The sequence below is a fragment of the Hyla sarda genome, chromosome 8 (genome assembly GCF_029499605.1).
Source record: "Hyla sarda isolate aHylSar1 chromosome 8, aHylSar1.hap1, whole genome shotgun sequence".
Classification (NCBI taxonomy): Eukaryota; Metazoa; Chordata; class Amphibia; order Anura; family Hylidae; genus Hyla; species Hyla sarda.
Window position 1 is genome coordinate 161,665,347 of NC_079196.1, and position 22,943 is coordinate 161,688,289.

At 43.9% G+C, this 22,943-nt stretch overlaps 1 protein-coding gene across 2 annotated transcripts in view; it reads left to right on the forward strand.

The window, feature by feature from the left end:
- Positions 1 to 22,943, forward strand: part of GRIN2A (glutamate ionotropic receptor NMDA type subunit 2A) — a 636,116-nt gene that overhangs the window by 531,469 nt on the left and 81,704 nt on the right. For both annotated transcript variants that reach the window (XM_056536194.1, XM_056536195.1), the window contains 3 exons: positions 1,999 to 2,167; positions 2,297 to 2,450; positions 5,720 to 5,845. In XM_056536194.1, the coding sequence (XP_056392169.1) occupies positions 1,999 to 2,167; positions 2,297 to 2,450; positions 5,720 to 5,845 (449 nt within the window). The remainder of the gene's footprint in view (positions 1 to 1,998; positions 2,168 to 2,296; positions 2,451 to 5,719; positions 5,846 to 22,943) is intronic.

Sequence of the window (22,943 nt, forward strand, 5' to 3'; positions counted from 1 at the left end):
CAGCTCATACATGATCCCTGCCGTTTGCTCAGGCCCTTTGAGGAAGCCACATTTTTAGCCAGTCACCAGGATTACAGGATGAATGACATGATTCCACTGCTTCATTTCCTACAACAGTTGGTGGAAACGATGGCTGGTCAGGGCAATGTAGATAAGGCACCTACATCTCGCGGTCACATGAGCCCTGTGGGGGCTTAACTGGAAGAGGAGGAGGAGGGGAGGGGGACAGTGGAGCACAGGCAAAGTTTCACAAAATAGGTGGTTTTTATAGGGCATTAATAGGGCAAGAGTGGGGCCTTACAGGGGAAGTTTTCACCTCCACCTGTTACAATGGACAATACATTGTTCCCTTCCACCTTTTTGAGGTTGTTGCATCACATCAGAAAGTTAAACATATTTGTAAATTACAAATAAAAAAAATAAAAATATGAATCCTTTCAGTACTTATGAGCTGCTGATGTTGAGTTGTTCTTTTCAGTCTAAGTGCTCTCTGATGACACCTGTCTCGGGAACTGTCCAGAGTAGAAGCAAATCCCCATAGCAAACCTTTTCTACTCTGTGCAGCTGATAATTATTGGAAGGATTAAGATTTTTTAATTGAGGCAATTTACAAATCTGTTTAACTCTCTGGAGCCAGTTGATATAAAAAAAAAGTTTTTTCCTGGAATACCCCTTTAAACGAAACATTCAAAGTTTCAAACGCAGTTTCGCAGTAACAGCCGTGTTTACTTACAGGTGCATGGCTTGATATTTTCAACAAGCATTTGATACTGGCAGGATCTACCCAGTAGCACTCACGGGTCAGGCCTGCACCACTGAAAGGGAGTACAAACTGACACACTACTCTAAAATTGTGCCGCTCTGCAGCCTACATAGGCTGCCACCACCTCCAGCCTTTGTCATTGTGCCACCATATGGTCTCCTCATACTGCTGTCACATGCAGGCTCTATCATAGTGCCGCCCTATGGTCTCCTCATGCTGCTTCCATTTCTACACTCTTTCATTGTGATCTGCTTGTTATATTTATCTTGTAGTTTGACAGTATTTTTTCAAAGTAAATGTCCTCAGTGTCCTTTGGATAGGGGATAACATGTCTTTGCGCCGGAGTACCCCTTTAATGTATTTACTATGCTTTTAATTTGCTAAATCTTACACTTCCTGTATTGACAGGAAGCCACTTTCTTTAAACATTCCAGTGAGGGCATAAATGTGAGTCTCATAGGTATGAATAGAAAATGTGACTTCCTGTCCACACCAATAGTGTAAATTTTAGCAAGTCAGAGTAACAGTCACAAGGAACAGTGGAGGCCAGTTCACATATTGAAGACACTGTAAGTTTTAATAAATCTGGATGTTGGTCACATTGGATGGATTGGAGAGATGTTGGCCACAGAGTAGTAGGTGCAGTGGTAGAAACATTTGCTCTGAAACAATGCTCTATGAGATTAGGTAGAAAGAGGCCAACCAAGTTATAAGAGCTTCTAAAGCACAGGCAGAAAAGAAACTAGCTCAGTCCCTGAAGAAAGGAAATAAGACACTCTTCAGATATAAAACTAAAAAAAGGAAATTAAGAACAGAGGAAGGAAGATATGTAAAAGAGAATAAAGGTCTAGCTGACTGCCTCAATAAATACTTCAGTTCAGATTTTTACAAAAGAAAATGAAAAAAAAAAAAAGGACCAAAGTTAGAGAGAATGGACATAACATGGGATAGACATAGCATGGGATAGACACAAGGCTATCCTTCATATAAGGTAGGAACAAGGACTGTTTATAAGTATTCTGAATACTGGGCGGGCTAGATGGGCCAAATGGCTCTTATTTGCCCTCACATTCTATGTTTAATGCACATCATGTTGTGTGCTAATATGTTAAAGGATAAAAAAATTGTTGGGAGTGCATCTCTAAAGTGTAACACATATCCTACAATACTTTGTTTCTAAGAGTCACTGTGTACTTCTTTTATTTTATACTGTTTACTTGTTTTGCACGTTCCAGCAATTCCACAACTGAGGGGACATATGTGAAAAAATGCTGCAAAGGATTCTGCATAGATATCTTAAAGAAACTGTCAAAGACTGTGAAATTCACATATGACCTTTACCTCGTAACCAATGGGAAGCATGGCAAAAAAATCAATAACGTTTGGAATGGAATGATTGGTGAAGTAAGTTCTGTTAGGTAAAAGAACTCCTTAGTAAGAACTTGTCTCAATAAGTATTAAGACTTGTGTTCTTGAAGATGGTAACTGACACTGGTTTTCTTCCTGTTCCCTTCATTGCCATTATTGGACCAGGTGGTTTATAAGCGAGCAGTTATGGCAGTGGGTTCACTCACGATTAATGAAGAGCGCTCGGAGGTTGTTGATTTTTCAGTTCCATTTGTCGAAACTGGAATTAGTGTTATGGTATCACGTAGCAATGGCACCGTTTCTCCTTCTGCATTTTTAGGTAAGCTATGTCTTATGTCATATAGCAAAATACATGTGTTTAAATGTGCAATGGGGTCTAAGTACTAGAGTCCAAAAAAGTAAAAAGTGAAGTAAGGTTGGTGGGTAGATTAAAATTGTTCTATGGTTTTATGGATTAGCAAAAGGTAATAGAACTAGAATTCAATGTCATTTAAAGTTGGCATGTTGATAGCGGAAAGCATGCATGTAGTACACAAACTGTTCCATTAAAACACTTATTTACTGTCTGTACAGGGAAACTGTTTAAAATGCTTATTGTGTTAAAGGGGCATTCCATGCAAAACCTTTTTATATATATCAACTGGCTCCGGAAAGTTAAACAGATTTGTAAATTACTTCTATAAAAAAATCTTAATCCTTCCAATAGTTATTAGCTTCTGAAGTTTTCTGTCTAACTGCTCAATGATGATGTCACGTCCCGGGAGCTGTGCATGATGGGAGAATATCCCCATAGGAACTACACAGCTCCCGTGACGTGAGTCATCAGAGAGCGGTTAGACAGAAAACAACAACTCAACTTCAGAAGCTAATAACTATTGGAAGGATTAAGATTTTTTAATAGAAGTAATTTACAAATCTGTTTAACTTTCTGGAGCCAGTTGATATATATATATATATATATATATATATATATATATATATATATATATATATATATAAATATATATATATATATAAAAGTTTTGGCCTGGAATACCCCTTTAACCCGAAAGGGTTTATTATCCACATCTAGTCAGACATAAAATGCAAAGCCACTGGCAAGTCAGGAATGGGGAAGATGGTGAATCATGAAAGGTTCAATTTCTCTCTTCCTCATGAGAAGTAATGTGAGAAAATACAATTTTACTGAAAGAGTAGTAAATACTTTCAGCAGATGTGGTTGGTAAATCACACATATTGTGCTCATCTTTTAGTAAGAGTGTTTACAAGAAAATCTCTTATTTATTGTATTTTAAAATTTAGCTTTTTAACCATCTGAAAATTTGTTTAAAGTGTAGCCACTCTTGGTTCCCAAGTCTCGCTTCCTCTTAAATTACAGGTTATGGCTGTTGTTAGGCTCAATCTGTAGCCTGTGGGTCCATAGAAAATTAAGGCTTCTCTCTTATATCTGACCATTCATAACATTGAGGCTGTTAACCCATGAGTAGCCTGTCATCATCATCATCATCATTAGCACTTTAATGCTTAGACTAGGGCTGCTTGCATGATCTAACCTCTGCCTTGCTGTGGTCCTGCTGCTGTTTCACATTCTGTTCTCATAGCCCTTTTCAAAGCCATTACATTAATAACCCCCCCCATTTGCTAGCTAGATTAGTGTACTATAAATAAACCCCAGCACAGTGCAGTCTGTTAAAGTGTACCTGTCATTAGCAAAAGCTTTATATTTAATGTAGAAAATAACATTATATGTATATTTGTAACATGCATTGGTTAAAAATGTGTATTTGTAACATGGTTAAAAATGTGTATTTGTAACATGCATTGGTTAAAAGCTATTGCCTATGTGTCTCTGTGAGGAGACCAAATACAGGAAATGGGGGTGGACAAGCAGGTCTCTGTACACTGAGGACAAGCAGGGCTCTGTACACTGAGGACAAGCAGGGCTCTGTACACTGATGACAAGGAGGGATCTGTGCACTGAGGACAAGCAGGGCTCTGTGCACTGAGGGCAAGCTGGGCTCTGTACACTGAGGACAAGCAGGGCTCTGTACACTGATGACAAGCAGGGCTCTGTACACTTAGGACAAGCAGGGCTCTGTACTCTGAGGACAAGCAGGGCTTTGTGCACTGAGGACCAGTAGGGCTGTTTACAGTGATGACAAGCAGGGCTCTGTACACTGAGGACAAGCAGGGCTCTGTACACTGAGGACAAGCAGGGCTCTGTACACTGAGGACAAGCAGGGCTCTGTACACTGATGACAAGGAGGGATCTGTGCATGAGGACAAACAGGGCTCTGTGCACTGAGGGCAAGCAGGGCTCTGTACACTGAGGACAAGCAGGGCTCTGTACACTGATGACAAGCAGGGCTCTGTACACTTAGGACAAGCAGGGCTCTGTACTCTGAGGACAAGCAGGGCTTTGTACACTGAGGACCAGTAGGGCTGTGTACAGTGAGGACAAGCAGGGCTCTGTACCCTGAGGACAAGCAGGGCTCTGTGAAATGAGGACAAGCAGGGTTCTGTGCACTAAGGACAAGCAGGGCTCTGTGCAGGGAGGACAAGTAGGGCTGTGTACACCGAAGACAAGCAGGGCTCTGTACACTGAGGACAAGCAGGACTCTGTGCACTGAGGACAAGCATGGCTCTGTATCATGAGGACAAGCAGGGCTTTGTGCACTGAGGACAAGCAGGGCTGTGTACACTGAAGACAAGCAGGGCTCTGTACACTGAGGACAAGCAGGGCTCTGTGCACTGAGGACAAGCAGGGCTCTGCACACTGAGGACAAGCAGGGCTCTGTGCACTGAGGACAAGCAGGGCTCTGTATAGTGAGGTTCTATGACATGCCCTGGCTAACACAGCAGGATGATTGCACATAGCCCTCCTTGTTCTGCCCTCACTACCTGTGTTTGGTCTCCTCACAGAAACACATATGCAATAGCTGCAGGGACAGCATTTTTTCACCCAAAAATATACATATTTTTAACCAATGTATATTAAATATATACTTATGTTATTATCCACATTATATAAAAAGCTTTTGCTAATGACAGGTGTACTTTAAGTTCAGTGCAATTTCACCATGTCAGGGCATAGCAGAGAAGAGTAGGCACTGTCCTGTGATTGGACAGATAAGTAAGAAAAGTCCAGGTGTGAATACTGCTGGCAAACTCCCCATCTCTGGTTTCTAGAGGATGTAAGAAGTGAAGCAGGTTTAAGGGATCATATTTTCTTCCAAATTTTTTGATGTAACATACAGTAAAACTGTCTCTCCTGTAGAAACATAATATACTTTGCTGACACATTTCATTAAGCATATTTAGCATCATATGGCCATCTTTTATCTTACAGACTATCAATTAGCCTGAAGGTGATGGCACTATAGAATATTCTGTATGACTCAAACTTTCAGTCATGATGTGTTATAGCTAATGATTGTAAAGGTTTCTCCTGTGTGACATAAAGATGCCACATATGTCTAGTTGGTAGCTCTTAGCTGTCTGTGAACAGTTTGGATAAAATCTATGTTTTGAACTGTCAGTTTAATAAATTGTGTCTGTTTTTCTTTCTTTGTTCCCATCTTCCTGCAGAACCGTTTAGTGCATCTGTCTGGGTGATGATGTTTGTGATGCTTCTTATTGTTTCTGCCATTGCTGTTTTTATATTTGAGTACTTGAGTCCAGTAGGATATAACAGGAACTTAGCAGGAGGGAAAGGTAAGATATGAAGAGTCTCATATATTATTTATCAGCTGGTTTACAGTACGGCTTTCATATCATCTGATCTGCAATTTGTGTTTTATCGTATTTGGACTGCTTTCTAAACTTCTGTCATTTAAAAAGATTGTTCTTTTTCTTGGTTCTTTCATAGCTTTAGGGGTTGCAAAGCCCCTTCTGCAACATAAGAAGACACCAATATTGTGACACATGGTAAATGAGGACCATTAGGGACACAAACCATTAGGGACCAGAAGTTTCAAGCTATGCCTCTGGCAGAGATACCAGATGCTGCCAGGTGCCAACACCTCAGGGTTCCCTAATACACCCAGGCAAATTGGCAAATCATGTCTCCAAGCTAGACAGAGCCTTTTCATTATAAAAAGAACAGATTGTTTTATAGCCAATTTTACATTATAGAAATCTAAATAAGTGTAGACTTTCAGTATTCTGCTCCCTTATAAATGTTGTGCATAGAATACAGCTTAGAATGCTCTTAATGCGGAAGATGCTACTGTCTCACCCGTATGGACAATTGGCAAGGTGTCCATCATAAATGTGTTCATAATCAGTGGGGGTCCTGGAGGTGTCATGTCAGAAAAAAAGGCCAGTACTGTAAATCAATGTAGAGTATAGTCTTTCTTTATTTTATTGTACATTGTGCATTGGAAATAAAATAAAGAAAACCTATACCTTACCTTTGACAGACCAAAGTTTCTCTGAAGCAGTGCCTTCAAGCCCCTACTTCTAATGCTGGGTTCACATATGTCTGGCATAGATGAACTCAGCCTAGATCTCGATGCAACTGATGCCACAACTGATGACAAATTGTCATCCAGCATCCATTTTCTAGGCGGTGGACAGGGGAACTCAGCAAGCTGCTTTCCCCTGTCCAGCGTCCTCCAGCGTGTCCAACCATCTGGCATCAAAATGGATTGTGAACTGTCCCATTCAAATGAATGGCATCAGTTCTAGCATCAGTTTCCCTCCGGTGTACGCCGGAGGAAAACTATGCCGAACTTCTGATATATGTGAACCCAGCCTTACTTATCATTTACACACTTAATAAATTGTATTATGTGTATAGATTATATCAGTATTATCATTGAGAGTTGAATGGAAGTGGAGGTTTACATCCCAGCTGTTTCCACTTTTGGAGCTACCGCTCTTATGTAAATGTTAATACCTCAATAGGTGAATGAAGCGGTATGTAGATGAAATGGTTGATATAGATATAAACTAATGAGACAAGTCGCTTCACCAATCACCATATAAATCGAGAGACCAAAGCCTTCAAACTACTTACGGTTTTGCTATCTGTTTAACCCGATAACGACCACGGACGAGTATAGACGTACAGGTTGGCGGCTGTTCCGGCACCTGGACATGTGTACTCGTCCATGCTTCTCGTCGGTGCTGCCCAGTGCACCCACGAGATCGCGGTGGGGACTCGGCTGTAACACACAGCCGGGACCCTGCAGCACTGCCGGGAACGAAGTAAACTTCGGTCCTGGCAGTTTAACCCTTACAGCCGCAGTCGGAAGTGACCGCGGGCTGTACGTGTTATGAAAGAGGGAGGGAGCTCCCTATGTCTCCCCTGCAGCACCCCGCAGCGCGATCGCGGGGTGCTGTGTGTAATCCCCGGTGGGCGGGGACCTGTGTTACAGCCGGGACAGAAGAAAACTTCGGTCCCGGCAGTTTAACCCTTACAGCCGCGGTCGGAAGTGACCGCGAGCTGTAAGGAGTTTTGACAGGGGGAGGGGGCTCCCTCTGTCTTTCTCCTGTAGCACCCCGCAACTATTGCGGGGTGCTGCTGCTTACCTGGGCAGCCGGGGGTCTTTACTAGGACCCCCAGGTCTGCCCCGGTTATTGCCTGTGAGGACGTGCCAGAGGCAAGTCCTGATATGCTGCCTGCTAGTGTAAAACTAGCAGGCAGCATATATCTGCAATGCTTTGGAATACTAAGTATTCCAAAGCATTGGAAAAAGTGAAAAACATTTAAAATAAATAAAAGTGTAACAACAATAAGTATGAAAAAAAGTGTACAAAAAAAGTGTACAAAAAAAGTGTACAAAAATAAAAGAAAAATACATTTATTAAATAAATATAATGAAAAATTAAAATGAATGTGTAAGATCACACGGCGCACATCCACAGCATATTACATGTTGCGGATGCCTGCCAACAGTCACAATAATGAGCTCCCTGCTGCGGCTGCGTAGCTTTGTGTATCCACTAATAGCGTTGGATTTCCTGCCGGAAGTCATGAGCGGACACACTGAGCACACTACCCAGCCACAGCAGTGATCTCGCCCTTGTGACTGCTGGGGGGCATCTGCGGTGTGAAATATGCTGCGGATGCGCTCTATGTGACCCTACACTTAGTCCCATTCATACTGCGTTTCCGCAGTGTTAGAGGTATCCGTCAGCATCATGTCAAAAAGAGTTATGCTGACGTATACTGTAGCAGCTCCATTCATTTCTGAATGAGACGGTACAATATACATTGGCATCCCTTTTTTGACATGACAACAGACACCTATACTGCAAAAATGCAGTATGAATGGGGACTATTCATATAATGATGCCCTGAAAGCCAAAGGGGGCTACTTTCTTTTGGGGTCCTACCATGTGAACCAAATATGGCCTAAGCAGGGGTATTTGCAAACATGGGCCGCGCAGCTTAATAAAATATAGGGTGCATTTCCTGCAATATCAGAAGTGATGTACAAAAAATATGCCCCACACATGATGCATTTGTGAAAAATAGCAAGTTTCGAATTTTTAACACTGACTTTGTAATAATTCCTGCCAAAAAACGATGGTGTTAAAATACTCACTGTACCACCTAGCAAATACCTTGAGGGGTCTAGTTTTAAAGTGGGGTCATTTGGGGGGGGGGGGGTGTTCCTATGTTCTACCACCTTCAAATTTCTGCAAACCTTGCAAAGGACATACGGTAATAAAAAGATGTACTTTTCACATTTTCAAAATTTTCAAAATTTCAAGTTAAATTGTTAGGCTTCTAATTAATTTAAAATGTTAATTAAAAACAAAAAAATGCTGTCAAAATAAAGTAGACATCTGAAAGTATAAGTTTCATAAACTATTTGGTCAGGAAGTATAAATATATGCAACCTAAAATAGCAAAAAATCTTAATTTTCATGATTTTTTGCATTGTAAAAAAAATAAATACAAATGATATCGGCTTACTTTTACTATGTACACAAAGGACAACTTGTGACAGAAAAACAATGTCAGAATTATCGTGATTGGCAAAACGTTACCAGAGTTATTCTATAATAAAGACAGACATCCCCGATGTGAAAAAAAACAGGCATGGCCTTTCAGGGGCGTACAGGTTTATTTGTATTGGTCCTTAAGGGTTAAGAATGGCCACAACCTTTTTTGTTTCATTTTCAACTTCACCTACAAATAGGATTAAAATGTTACCCAATCTTACATGACTTGTCACACTTATCACAAGTTTTAGACAATTTTTACACACTTGTCAAAAGGGGCATGTCCTTTGTTTAACAAGAGTTTAATTTCAAGGAAAAGGTATGACCTTAATGTGTGAAAGGGTGTGGCCTAATGTTGGTCCTAACTTAGACTAGTTTAGATATTCCAGATCATTTAGTTTACCTTATACACTTATAGGGGGAGATTTATCAAAACCTGTGCAGAGGAAAAGTTGCCCAGTTGCCCATAGCAACCAATCAGATCGCTTCTTTCAATTTTAACAAGGCCTCTGCAAAATGAAAGGAGGGATCTGATTGGTTGCAATGGGCAACTGGGCAACTTTTCCTCTGCCCAGGTTTTAATAAATCTCCCCCATACTGTATATATCTGGCACACTTGAAGACTGTCCTTTTGAGTTATTTTTTTCTAAGAATTAGACAGTTTTAGTAAATGTGGACCCATGAGTACTTATGTAATGGATTTGATGTGCTAGAAAATGCACAAATGATAAGATATGGAGATCAACATATAAAGATACTATTGTTGCTTTGCAAGTGACCCCATTGTTCCCTTTTTTCCCCACAGTTTTTCTTTGCATGAACTCAGAAGGGATCATTCTTATATCTCATGGCCGTAAATTTTCTGGCAACATACCAACATTACATTTTAACTACCTTACAGCCGCACTCTGTAATGTGGTGCATTACAGAGGTATTCTGTTTTTAGAAAATGGTGTTTAGGTAAAACTATTACCACAAGGTTTATTTAGCTATATAATGTTGTCACAAATTTTACTGGCTTTAGCGTGCCATTCAGTGATTTTCCCTTGACAGGTAGTTGTGTAGCCCTTTTATTGTCAGTGTGGGGTTGTCTCAGTAGCTTCACGGCTCCTCCCTTCCAAGACAATTCACAATCCTCTGCTGTCTCAGCTGGATCTTGTCTCTGAGCACAAGCTTGAATCTCTGAGTGATGTCACCACATCTGACCAGCCTCTACAAGAGAGACATTTATGAAATAATTAGATTTGTTTATCTCCTTAACAATGTAGGACGTGTCAGATTAGGTCGGTCACGGCGGCCATCAACGGCTGGGACTCGTGGCTAAAACCAGACATCATCAATCACAGTGATGCCCGGTATTACCCTTCAGACACGGCGATCTAAGTTGACCGTCGCGTCTGAAGTGAAACCGAAAGCATCCCGGCAGCTCAGTCGGGTTGTTCGGGACCACCGCTGTGAAATCAGGGCATCCCGAACAGCTTGCAGGACACGAAGAGGATCCCTACATGCCTCCTGCGTGTCTGATTGCCGAATGACTGCTTCGTGACTGAGATCCAGGCAGGAGCAGTCGAGCGGCGATAACACTGATCAATGCCATGTTAATGCATGGCAGTGAACAGTGTAAGAGATCAGTGTGTGCAATGTTATAGCCCCCCCTATTGCAAAGAAGTGAAAGGAAAGTGTTAATAAATGTGGTTTAACCCCTTCCCTAATAAAAGTCAGAATCACCCCCCTTTTCCCATAAAAAAAATAAAAAATATGTAAATAAAAATGAACATAAACATATGTGGTACCGCCGTGAGCCCTCATGAATCCCCATATGCGTAAAAATTAAAAAGTTATAGGGGTCAGAAGAGGACATTTTTAAGCGTATAAATTTTCCTGCATGTAGTTATGAGTTTATATTCCAGAAGTACGACAAAATAAAACCTATATAAGTAGGGTATCATTTTAACCGTATGGACCTACAGAATAATGATAAGGTGTCATGTTTACCAAAAAATGCACTGTGTAAAAATGGAAGCCCCCAAAATTTACAAAATGGTGTTTTTTCTTAAATTTTGTCGCACAATAATGTTTTCTCCTGTTACGCCGTGGATTTTTTGGGTAAAATTACTAATGTCACTGCAAAGTAGAATTGTTGGCACAAAAAATAAGCCATACTATGGATTTTTAGGTGGAAAAATGAAAGGATTATGATTTTAAAAGGTAAAAACAAAAATGCAAAAACTAAAAAATGCTGAGTCCTTAACCCCTTAACCCCTTAACGACGCAGGACGTATATTTACGTCCTGCGCCGGCTCCCGCGATATGAAGCGGAATCGCGCCGCGATCCCGCATCATATCGCGTGGGTCCCGGCGCTAATCAACGGCCGGGACCCGCGGCTAATACCACACATCGCCGATCGCGGCGATGTGCGGTATTAACCCTTTAGAAGCGGCGGTCAAAGCTGACCTCCGCTTCTAAAGTGAAACAGAAAGTATCCCGGCTGCTCAGTCGGGCTGTTCGGGACCGCCGCGGTGAAATCGCGGCGTCCCGAACAGCTGATCGGACACCGGGAGGGCTCTTACCTGCCTCCTCGGTGTCCGATCGACGAATGACTGCTCCGTGCCTGAGATCCAGGCAGGAACAGTCAAGCGTCGATAATGCTGATCACAGGCGTGTTAATACACGCCTGTGATCAGGATGAGAGATCAGTGTGTGCAGTGTTATAGGTCCCTATGGGACCTATAACACTGCAAAAAAAGAAGTAAAAAAAAGTGTTAATAAAGGTCATTTAACCCCTTCCCTAATAAAAGTTTGAATCACCCCCCTTTTCCCATAAGAAAAATAAAACAGTGTAAAAAAAAATAAACATATGTGGTATCGCCGCGTGCGTAAATGTCCGAACTATAAAAATATATCATTAATTAAGCCGTACGGTCAATGGCGTACGCGCAAAAAAGTTCCAAAGTCCAAAAAAGCGTATTTTGGTAACTTTTTATAACATTAAAAAATGAATAAAAAGTGATCAAAAAGTCAGATCAAAAAAAAAATCATACCAATAAAAACTTCAGATCACGGCGCAAAAAATGAGTCCTCATACCGCCCCGTACGTGGAAAAATAAAAAAGTTATAGGGGTCAGAAGATGACATTTTTAAACGTATAAATTTTCCTGCATGTAGTTATGATTTTTTCCAGAAGTGCGACAAAATCAAACCTATATAAGTAGGGTATCATTTTAACCGTATGGACCTACAGAATAAAGATAAGGTGTAATTTTTACCGAAATATGCACTGCGTAGAAACGGAAGCCCCCAAAAGTTACAAAATTGCGTTTTTTTTTCGATTTTGTCGCACAATGATTTTTTTTTCCGTTTCGCCGTGCATTTTTGGGTAAAATGACTAATGTCACTGCAAAGTAGAATTGGCGACGCAAAAAATAAGCCATAATATGGATTTTTAGGTGGAAAATTGAAAGGGTTATGATTTTTTAAAGGTAAGGAGGAAAAAACGAAAGTGCAAAAACGGAAAAACCCTGAGTCCTTAAGGGGTTAAGGACCCAGCCATTTTACACCTTAGGACCCGGCCATTTTTTAGCACATCTGACCACTGTCACTTTAAACATTAATAACTCTGGAATGCTTTTAGTTATCATTCTGATTCCGAGATTGTTTTTTCGTGACATATTCTACTTTAAAATGGTGGTAACATTTTGTGGTATCTTGCATCGTTTCTTGGTGAAAAATCCCCAAATTTGATGAAAAATGTGAAAATTTAGCATTTTTCGAACTTTGAACTGCTTGTAAGGAAAATAGATATTCCAAATAATTTTATTTTTTATTCACATATACAATATGTCTACTTTAACCCCTTAAGGACGCAGCCCTTTTTCACCTTAAGGACTGTGCCCTTTTTCGCAATTTGACCACCGTCACTTTACAAATTAATAACGCGAAAACGCTTTTACCGAATATTCTGATTCTGAGATTGTTTTTTCGTGACATATTCTACTTTATTTTGGTGGTAAATTTTCGGCGTTAATTGCATCCTTTTTGGTGAAAAATCCCAAAATTTCATGAAAATTTTGAAAATTTTGCATTTTTCTAACTTTGAAGCACTCTGCTTGTAAGGAAAATGGATATTCCAAATAAATTTTATTTTTCTTCGCAAACACAATATGTCCACTTTATATTGGCATCATAAAATGGACATACCGTATATACTCGAGTATAAGCCGACCCGAGTATAAGCCGAGACCCCTAATTTCAACCCAAAATCCCAGGAAAAGTTATTGACTCGAGTATAAGCCTAGGGTGGGAAATACCTCATCCCCCCCTGTCATCATCCAGACCCGTCATTAACATCCTCATCATCCCCTTGTCATCATCCCACACATCCCCCCTTCATCATCCCCTTGTCATCATCCCACACATCCCCTTATCATCCCACACATCCCCCCTTCATCATCCCCTTGTCATCATCCCACACATCCCCTTATCCCACACATCCCCCCTTCATCATCCCCTTGTCATCATCCCACACATCCCCTTATCATCCCACACATCCCCCCTTCATCATCCCCTTGTAATCATCCCACACCCCCCCCCTTCATCATCCCCACCCCCCTTCATCATCCCCACACCCCCCCCCTTCATCATCCCCACCCCCCTTCATCATCCCCACACCCCCCCCCCCCTTCATCATCCTCTTCTCATCATTCGCCCTCAGTGGTCTTCAACCTGCGGACCTCCAGAGGTTTCAAAACTACAACTCCCAGCAAGCCCGGGCAGCCATCGGCTGTCCGGGCTTGCTGGGAGTTGTAGTTTTGAAACCTCCGGAGGTCCGCAGGTTGAAGACCACTGCGGCCTTCAACATGCGGACCTCCAGAGGTTTCAAAACTACAACTCCCAGCAAGCCCGGGCAGCCATCGGCTGTCCGGGCTTGCTGGGAGTTGTAGTTTTGAAACCTCCGGAGGTCCGCAGGTTGAAGACCACTGCGGCCTTCAACTTGCGGACCTCCAGAGGTTTCAAAACTACAACTCCCAGCAAGCCCGGGCAGCCATCGGCTGTCCGGGCTTGCTGGGAGTTGTAGTTTTGAAACCTCCGGAGGTCCGCAGGTTGAAGACCACTGCGGCCTTCAACATCATCCAGCCCCCTCTCACCCCCTTTAGTTCTGAGTACTCACCTCCGCTCGGCGCTGGTCCGGTCCTGCAGGGCTGTCCGGTAAGGAGGTGGTCCGGTGAGGAGGTGGTCCGGGCTGCTATCTTCACCGGGGGCGCCTCTTCTCCGCGCTTCCGGCCCGGAATAGAGCCGTTGCCTTGACAGCGACGTATCTGCGTCGTTGTCAAGGCAACGTGACTATTCTGAGGCCGGGCCCGAAGCGCTTAGAAGAGGCCTCCCCGGTGAAGATAGCAGCCCGGACCACCTCCTCACCGGACCACCTCCTCACCGGACAGCCCTGCAGGACCGGACCAGCGCCGAGCGGAGGTGAGTACTCAGAACTAAAGGGGGTGAGAGGGGGCTGGATGATGTTGAAGGCCGCAGTGGTCTTCAACCTGCGGACCTCCGGAGGTTTCAAAACTACAACTCCCAGCAAGGAGTTGTAGTTTTGAAACCTCTGGAGGTCCGCAGGTTGAAGACCACTGCGGGTGGGGGAGTTCACTCGAGTATAAGCCGAGGGGGGTGTTTTCAGCACGAAAAATCGTGCTGAAAAACTCGGCCTATACTCGAGTATATACAGTACTTTTGCTTTTTGAAAAAATTAGAGGGCTTCAAAGTAGAGCAGCAATTTTGAAAAATGTCATGAAAATTGCTAAATCTGAAGGGACAGATGTTACAGAACTACAACTCCCAGCATGCCTGGGCAGTCTCGGCATGCTGAGAGTTGTAGTTTGGCAACATCTGGAGGGCTACTGTTTGGGCACCACTGTAACAGTGGTCTCCAAACTGTGACCCTCCAGATGTTGCAAAACTACAACTCCCAGCATGCCCAGACAGCCTTTGGCTCTCTGGGCATGCTGGGAGTTGCAGTTTGGCCCCTCTAGTGGTTGCCACAGTAAAGATCGATTTACTTTCACTTTCAATTACCCCCCCACTGTCGATTCCCTACCTGATCAGGATCCTGCAGGCTCCAGGGAAGATCCCAGGTCCCCAGGCATCTTCTCCTGCAGGTACGGAATCCATCTTCTTCCCAGAGCCCCTCGACATCCAGGGGCAGGCAGAACAGGGGGTTGCCATGGCAACTCCCTGTCCTGCGCTGCCATTGGTCAGAACTCCGTTCTGAGTAATGGCAGGGGATAGGAGTAGATCGCAGCTTTGCGATCTCACTCCAATCCTTTAGGCTGATCGGGGGTGTTTCTGAAAACTCCGATCAGCCCTATTTTCCAAGTGATCGTGTCACCAGAGACCCGATCAGCCCAGAATTGGAGAAAATTGCATGTCTGAATTGACATGCGATTTTCTCCAATCGCCGACATGGGGGGGTCTCAGGACCCCCCTGGGCGATGTGCCAGGGTGCCTGCTGAATGATTTCAGCAGGCATCCGGCTCCGGTCCCCAACCGGCTAGCGGTGGGGACCGGATTTCCCACGGGCGTATGGATACGCCCTCGGTCCTTAAGGACTCGGAATGCAGGGCGTATCCATACGCCCTGCTTCCTGAATAGGTTAAGTTTGCATCATAACATTTACGTGTTTTTACTTTTGGAATGTTACGCTGAGCGCTCCGGGTTCCTGCTCCTCCCCGGAGCGCTCGCGGCGTTCACCTTTCTACAGTGCTGCACTGTCATTCACGATGGGGATGCGATTCACATAGCGGGACGCGCCCGCTCGCAAATCGCATCCCAAGCCACTTACCCGTCCCGGTCCCCGGCTGTCATGTTCTGGCGCGCGCGGCTCCGCTCTCTAGGGCGCGCGCGCCAGCTCTCTAAGATTTAAAGGGCCAGTGCACCAGTGATTGGTGCCTGGCCCAATAGGTCTAATTAGCTTCCACCTGCTCCCTGTGTATATAACCTCACTTCCCCTTTCCTTCCTTGCCGGATCTTGTTGCCTTGTGCCAGAGAAAGCGTTTAGTGTTGTCCAAAGCCTGTGTTCCAGACCTTCTGCTATTGCTATTGACTACGAACCTTGCCCCTGCCCCCGACCTTCTGCTACGTCTGACCTTGCCTCTGCCTAGTCCTTCTGTCCCACGCCTTCTCAGCAGTCAGCGAGGTTGAGCCATTGCCGGTGGATACGACCTGGTTGCTACCGCTGCAGCAAGACCATCCCGCTTTGCGGTGGGCTCTGGTGAAAACCAGTAGCAACCTAGAACCGGTCCACCGACACGGTCCACGCCAATCCCTCGCTGACACAGAGGATCCACATCCAGCTAGCCGAATCCTAACATGGAAGACACCAGAGGGCTTCAAAGTTCAGCAGCAGTTTTCCAATTTTTCACAACATTTCCAAACTCACAATTTTTCAGGGACCAGGTCAGGTTTGAAGTGGATTTGAAGGGTCTTCATCTTAGAAATACCCCACAAATGACACCATTATAAAAACTGCACCCCCCAAAGTATTCAAAATGACATTCAGTCAGCGTTTTAACCCTTTAGGTGTTTCACAGGAATAGCAGCAAAGTGAAGGAGAAAATTCACAATCTCCATTTTTTATACTCGCATGTTCTTGTAGACCTAATTTTTGAATTTTTACAAGGGGTAAAAGGAGAAAATGTATACTTATATTTGTAGCCCATTTCTCTCGAGTAAGCACATACCTCATATGTCTATGTAAAGTGTTCGGCGGGCGCAGTAGAGGGCTCAGAAGCGAAGGAGCAACAAGGGGATTTTGGAGAGTGCGTTTTTCTGAAATGGTTTTTGGGGGGCATGTTGCATTTAGGAAGCCCCTATGGTGCCAGAACAGGAAAAAAAAAACACATGGCATACCATTTTGGAAACTAGACCCCTTGAGGAATGTAACAAGGAATAAAGTGAGCCTTAATACCCCATAGGTGTTTCACGACTTTTGCATATGTAAAAAAATAAAAATAAAATTTCACTAAAATGTGTGTTTCCCCCCAAATTTCACATTTTTGCAAGGGTTAATAGCAGAAAATACCCCCCAAAATTTTTAACCCCATCTCTTCTGAGTATGAAGGAACCCCATAAGTTGACCTGAAGTGTACTACGGGCGAACTACAATGCTCAGAAGAGAAGGAGTCCTATTTGGCTTTTTGAGAGCAAATTTTGCTCGGAGGGCATGTCGCATTTAGGAAGCCCCTATGGTGCCAGGACAGCAAAATAACTCCCACATGGAATACCATTTTGGAAACTAGACCCCTTGAGGAACGTAACAAGGCGTAAAGTGAGCATTTACCCCACACTGGTGTCTGTCAGATCTTTGGAACAGTGGGCTGTACAAAATTTTTTATTTGCACAGCCCACTGTTCCAAAGATCTGTCAGACACCAGTGGGGTGTAAATTCTCACTGCACCCCTCATTACATTCTTTGAGGGGTGTAGTTTCCGAAATGGTGTCACATGTGGGATTTTGTTTTTTTTGGGTTTGTCAAAACCGCTGTAACAATCAGCCATCCCTGTGCAAATCACCTCAAATGTACATGGCGCACTCTCCCTTCTGGGCCTTGTTGTGCGCCCCCAGAGCACTTTGCGCCCACATATGGGATATCTCTGTAGTCAGGAGAAATTGCATTACAAATTTTGGGGGGCTTTTTTCCCTTTTACCTCTTGTCAAAATGAAAAGTATAGGGCAACACCAGCATGTTAGTGTAAAAAATTTATTTTTTTACACTAACATGCTGGTGTAGACCCCAACTTCACCTTTTCATAAGGGGTGAAAGGAGAAAAAGACCCCCAAAATTTGTTAGGCAATTTCTCCCGAGTACGGCGATACACTATATGTGGCCCTAAACTGTTGCCTTGAAATACGACAGGGCTCCGAAGTGAGAGCGCCATGTGCATTTGAGGCCTGAATTAGGGATTTGCATAGGGGTGGACATAGGGGTATTCTACGCCAGTGATTTCCAAACAGGGTGCCTCCAGCTGTTGCAAAACTCCCAGCATGCTTGGACAGTCAACGGCTGTTCGGCAATACTGGGAGTTGTTGTTTTGCAACAGCTGGAGGCTCCATTTTGGAAAGAGTGGTGTACCAGACGTTTTTCATTTTTATATGGGAGGGGGGCTGTGTAGGGGTATGTGTATATGTAGTGTTTTTAACTTTTTATTTTATTTTGTGGTAGTGTAGTGTTGTGTTTTTAGGGTACAGTCACACGGGTGGGGGATTACAGCGAGTTTCCCGCTGCGAGTTTGAGCTGCCGTGCAAAATTTACTGCATTGCAAACTTGCAGCCTGATACTCACTGTAAGCCCCCTGCCCATGTGAATGTACCCTGTACATTCACAGGGGGGGACCTCCAGCTGTTGCAAAACTACAACTCCCAGCATGCACAGTCTATCAGTGCATGCTGGTAGTTATAGTTTTGCAACAGCTGGAGGCACACGGGTTGGGAAACACTGAGTTAGGAAACAGACAATGTTTCCCAACCAGTGTGCCTCCAGTTGTTGCAAAACCACAACTCCCAAACATTCTCAGGCATTCTGGAAGTAGTAGTTCGGCAACATCTTTAGAGCCAGATGTTGCCAAACTACAACTCCCAGCATGCTTGGAGTTGTAGTTTTGCAACATCTGGAGTACTACAGTTTGCAGACCACTAATACAGTGGTTCCCAATCTGTGCCCTTCCAGATGTTGCAAAACTACAACTCCCAGTATGCCAAAACTGTCCAGGCATGCTGGGAGTTGTAGTTCTGCAACATCTGAAGGGCCAGATGTTACAGAACTACAACTCCCAGCATGCCTGGACAGTAATGGCATGCTGAGGATGTGTAGTTTTGCAACATCTGGAAGGGCACAGTGGTTCCAAAACTGTGGACCTCCAGAAGTTGCAAAACTGCAACTCCCAGCATGCCCAGACGCCAAGGGCTGTCTGGGCATGCTGGGAGTTGTAGCATACAGGGTCCCAATACAGCAATGCATGTCGCTTTACGGCGACGTGCATTGCTATAAAGGGCCCGACCGCGGCTGAAGAGGAACTCACCTGTCGCCGCCGCCGCCACCGTCTTCATCGCCAGGATCCGGGTCTTCAGGGAGGAGGTAAGTACCGGGGCCGGTCCCCAGCACTCCCCCGTCCCCCGCCCCCCGTCGCGTCCTCCGGTCTTCCTCCCGTCCTCTCCGGACTTCCAGAGGCCGGGCAGGGTGGGAGGAAGTAACCGCCCCCCCCTGCGATTGGTCGGTTAGCTTACCGACGGATCGCAGGGGATAGGAGGAGGTGGCAGGCTTGCCACCTCGCTCCTATACTTCAGCATGGTCCTGGCTGTCTGTGACAACCCGGATCATGCAAAATTACCGGGCAGTCGGGTCTCAGAGACCCGATCAGCCCGGTATCGCTGCAGATCGCAAGGGCGATTTCCCTCGCGATTGCCGACGTGGGGGGCCTGCGTGGCCCCCCTCGACGTTTGCCCTGGATGCCTGCTGAAGCATTTCAGCACGCATCTGCTTCTGATCTCTGCCCAGGGCGTGGCAGGGACCGTAAAACGCCAGGATGTACGGGGATGTCCTGGGTCCTTAAAGCCCAGGGTGCGGGGACGTCCCCATACGTCCTGGGTCCTTAAGAGGTTAAAGGAGTAGTCCGGCGTGCACTTTTTTCATTTTATCCCGTCCGGGCTGCAAAATAAAAGAAAACACACTTTCTCTTACCTGCCAACGAGCCCCCGGAGCTCTGGTACAGGTGTTTGGTCCCCTGGCTGTATTCTTCTTACTTCCTGTTAGCCCGGCACGTCACACGGAGCTTCAGCCTATCACCAGCCGAGGCGGGACATCGCTGCGGCCGGTGATAGGCTGAAGCCCCGTGTGACGTGCCGGGCTAACAGGAAGTAAGAAGAATACAGCCAGGGGACCGAACACCTGTACCGGAGCTCCGGGGGCTTGTTGGCAGGTAAGTGAAAGTGTGTTTTCTTTTATTTTGCAGCCCGGACGGGATAAAATGAAAAAAGTGCACGCCAGACTACTCCTTTAAGGGATTATGCCATGCTGCCTTGTGCTTAACAATGTCACAGGTGGGGGACCATATAGGGATTGATACAGCAGGTGTAATGTTCTGCAGCAGCTCTGGGCAGGGAACTGGCAGGAGTGCTATGGGAGCGTGTGAAGGCTGGGATGAAGAAGAAGTAAGGATTTTTGATATGGTAGGAGAGAGGACTACATTCCAGAAAAATAAATGGATTATTTGGGGTTTCTGAAAGTCACATAAATAATTTCAATGATTAAGAAAAAAAAAATGTTTTCAAGCAGTCATGATATTTTTTTTTCCGATGTGTTGCTGTATGAGACTTTAAATTTTGTATTCTTATCGGAAACCATTTAAAGGTACACATATTCTATTATACAGTATTTACAATTTTTTGGGGAGGAATATGAAAATACTAGCAAACCCACTATCATTTTTTGGCATTCCTTTCTACTTACCATGTGGTAAAAATAACAAGTTAGCTTTATTCTGATGAGGAGAACAAGCAGGGAGGACTGTCCCACATTGCTGTTTACTACCTATCTCGTAACAATCTGTGGCTCATTGCTCCATTATGAGTCTATGAAACAGCAAGCAAAAGAGATATATTGGAGATTGAACATATATCGAGCGTTTATCTATAGTGGGCACCCCATATGCATAGGGGATGCCTTTCTGTAGTTTGCCTAGGGCAGCAGAGAGTTTAGATTCACCCCTGCTATAGTATGTAAAAAGTTAAACTACCAGGATTAGACTCATTACTAATGCCCGCAGTTGTAGAAGGATCCTGTATATTGTGTATTGCGGCTGGACTCCTACTGCTCAATCATATGGGTACAGTGACAGTTACCACAAACTGACAGCTACCACATACTCCTCCAACATCTGATAGGGCTAAACTGTCTCGGTCTTGGCTATGAAGGGAATCAAAATGTGTCACATTTGCCTTGACCTAAAAAAAGGTTTTTATGGAACCTTGAGCAAGCTGGTCCTTTTGGGAGAAGCACAGTTGGAAGCTATTTATTGCCATGCAGGTGATAAACCCACTGAATGATCCTTTATGTATAAAAATAATCCTGATGATTCCATTTTTCACATAGGCTGCTGGAATACCCAACATACAGATGTAGCCTTCGCTATCTTGAATGCATTACCCAATACAACAATGTGTTTTATTGGCATATCCTATTGTACCAGAGATGATGATGATAATTATTATTATTGTCCAGAAATAGAGTAACGGGCACTACCAAGTAAATGTGTGGACAAATAGTAATGAACTCCAGCTGAGTACTGTTCCCTTTGAAGTAAGCAGCCTGGGTCTAGGTGGTAACACGTATATTCATAGATGCAAGTATACATAGGTTAAGTCGAAAGCACGGAGCACTCACCCAGATCGCTGTGCAAACTTCTTTATTCGTTTGGCAGAACAAAAACGGGATACAATGCAGGGAGGCAGGTGGTCTGATTAAGCGCAATAACGGCCCGTCGCCACCTGATAGCCCCGCGTCTCACCACCTGCCTCCCTGCATTGTATCCCGTTTTTGTTCTGCCGAACGAATAAAGAAGTTTTCACAGCGATCTGGGTGACTGCTCCGTGCTTTCGACTTACCTATGTATAACTATTATTATTATTATTAGTAGTAGTAGTAGTAGAAGTAGTATTTACTTTTATGGTATCCTTGGTTCCGGTAATTGAGGAGTAATGTTAAAATACGGTTTGATTAATGCATTGGGATTATCGTTACTTGAGGTTTGCACCAGGGTCCAAGAGGATACTGGCTGTGTCAGCTGTCATTTCCTTTTTTTTTTACATCTCACTTTTTTGTGTAGACAGGGCACATGATCAGCAAAGAATTATGTTTAGAAGGCAAAGGCATCCTATTAGACATTATAGAGGAGTCCCATTCTGTTGGACTCCTTGTATTACATAGACTGCTATTTGTCTGAATGGCCACATGTAATCAATAACAACCATTTTAGTGATGGGTGGCAGCTATATTTTTCTGCTGAATGCCTAGGTGAAATAAAATAGTACAGAAAATAAAGTTTTATATTCAACTTTAATGCACCTACTTGCTCAATAAGGGAACGTGAGGGGTTCCATCACTTTCTAAAAACTATGACATTTTTCATAGACCATGAATGTTCAGGCATGTGAACCCACATGTGGATGGGGGATAAGCATTTTGAATTGAAATATCTCTTTAAGGACAAAGCTTAGTTTGTGGCTGAACGACAATTCATTTTTGATGACACAGGTTCTGGCTGCTCTCCACTTCTTGGTCCTCATGTCAATGCAAAGAAATGTCCGCTCAGAAAAATCACTGGCCACCTCAGTGACCTACATCAGCTGAGATGTATTTCCATGTAACGAGACAGCGACCTTAAAGGAGAGGGCAGTGAGGAACCACATGATCAAAACAGAAGTGACAGGGGATTGGGTAAAGGAAGTTGCTGATAACATTTGTGCAACAATAGTTCTCTTCGATAGAATTGGATCAGAAGTGCTAGCCTTCACTTCCACCTGCATCATCCTTATGTAGCTGGTTCATCAGTTGTCTTTTTTTTGTGCATGTTTTGGTGCAAAAGGAACTAAGCAGTGCACACTGGGAACACCTTACAAGACCAGCTTTGTGTTGTTCGGACCTAGTTTTTCCAGCTTTCAACATACCAACTGTCTAGTTGCTGTATAATATAGACATGCCTTAAAAGATGCACTTTTCAGAAGATATGCACTATTTTTCACCTCTGACAGTGGTGTAAATGCTGTGTTTCAACAGTATAACAGTATTTTTTATTTTTTTGCCATCCT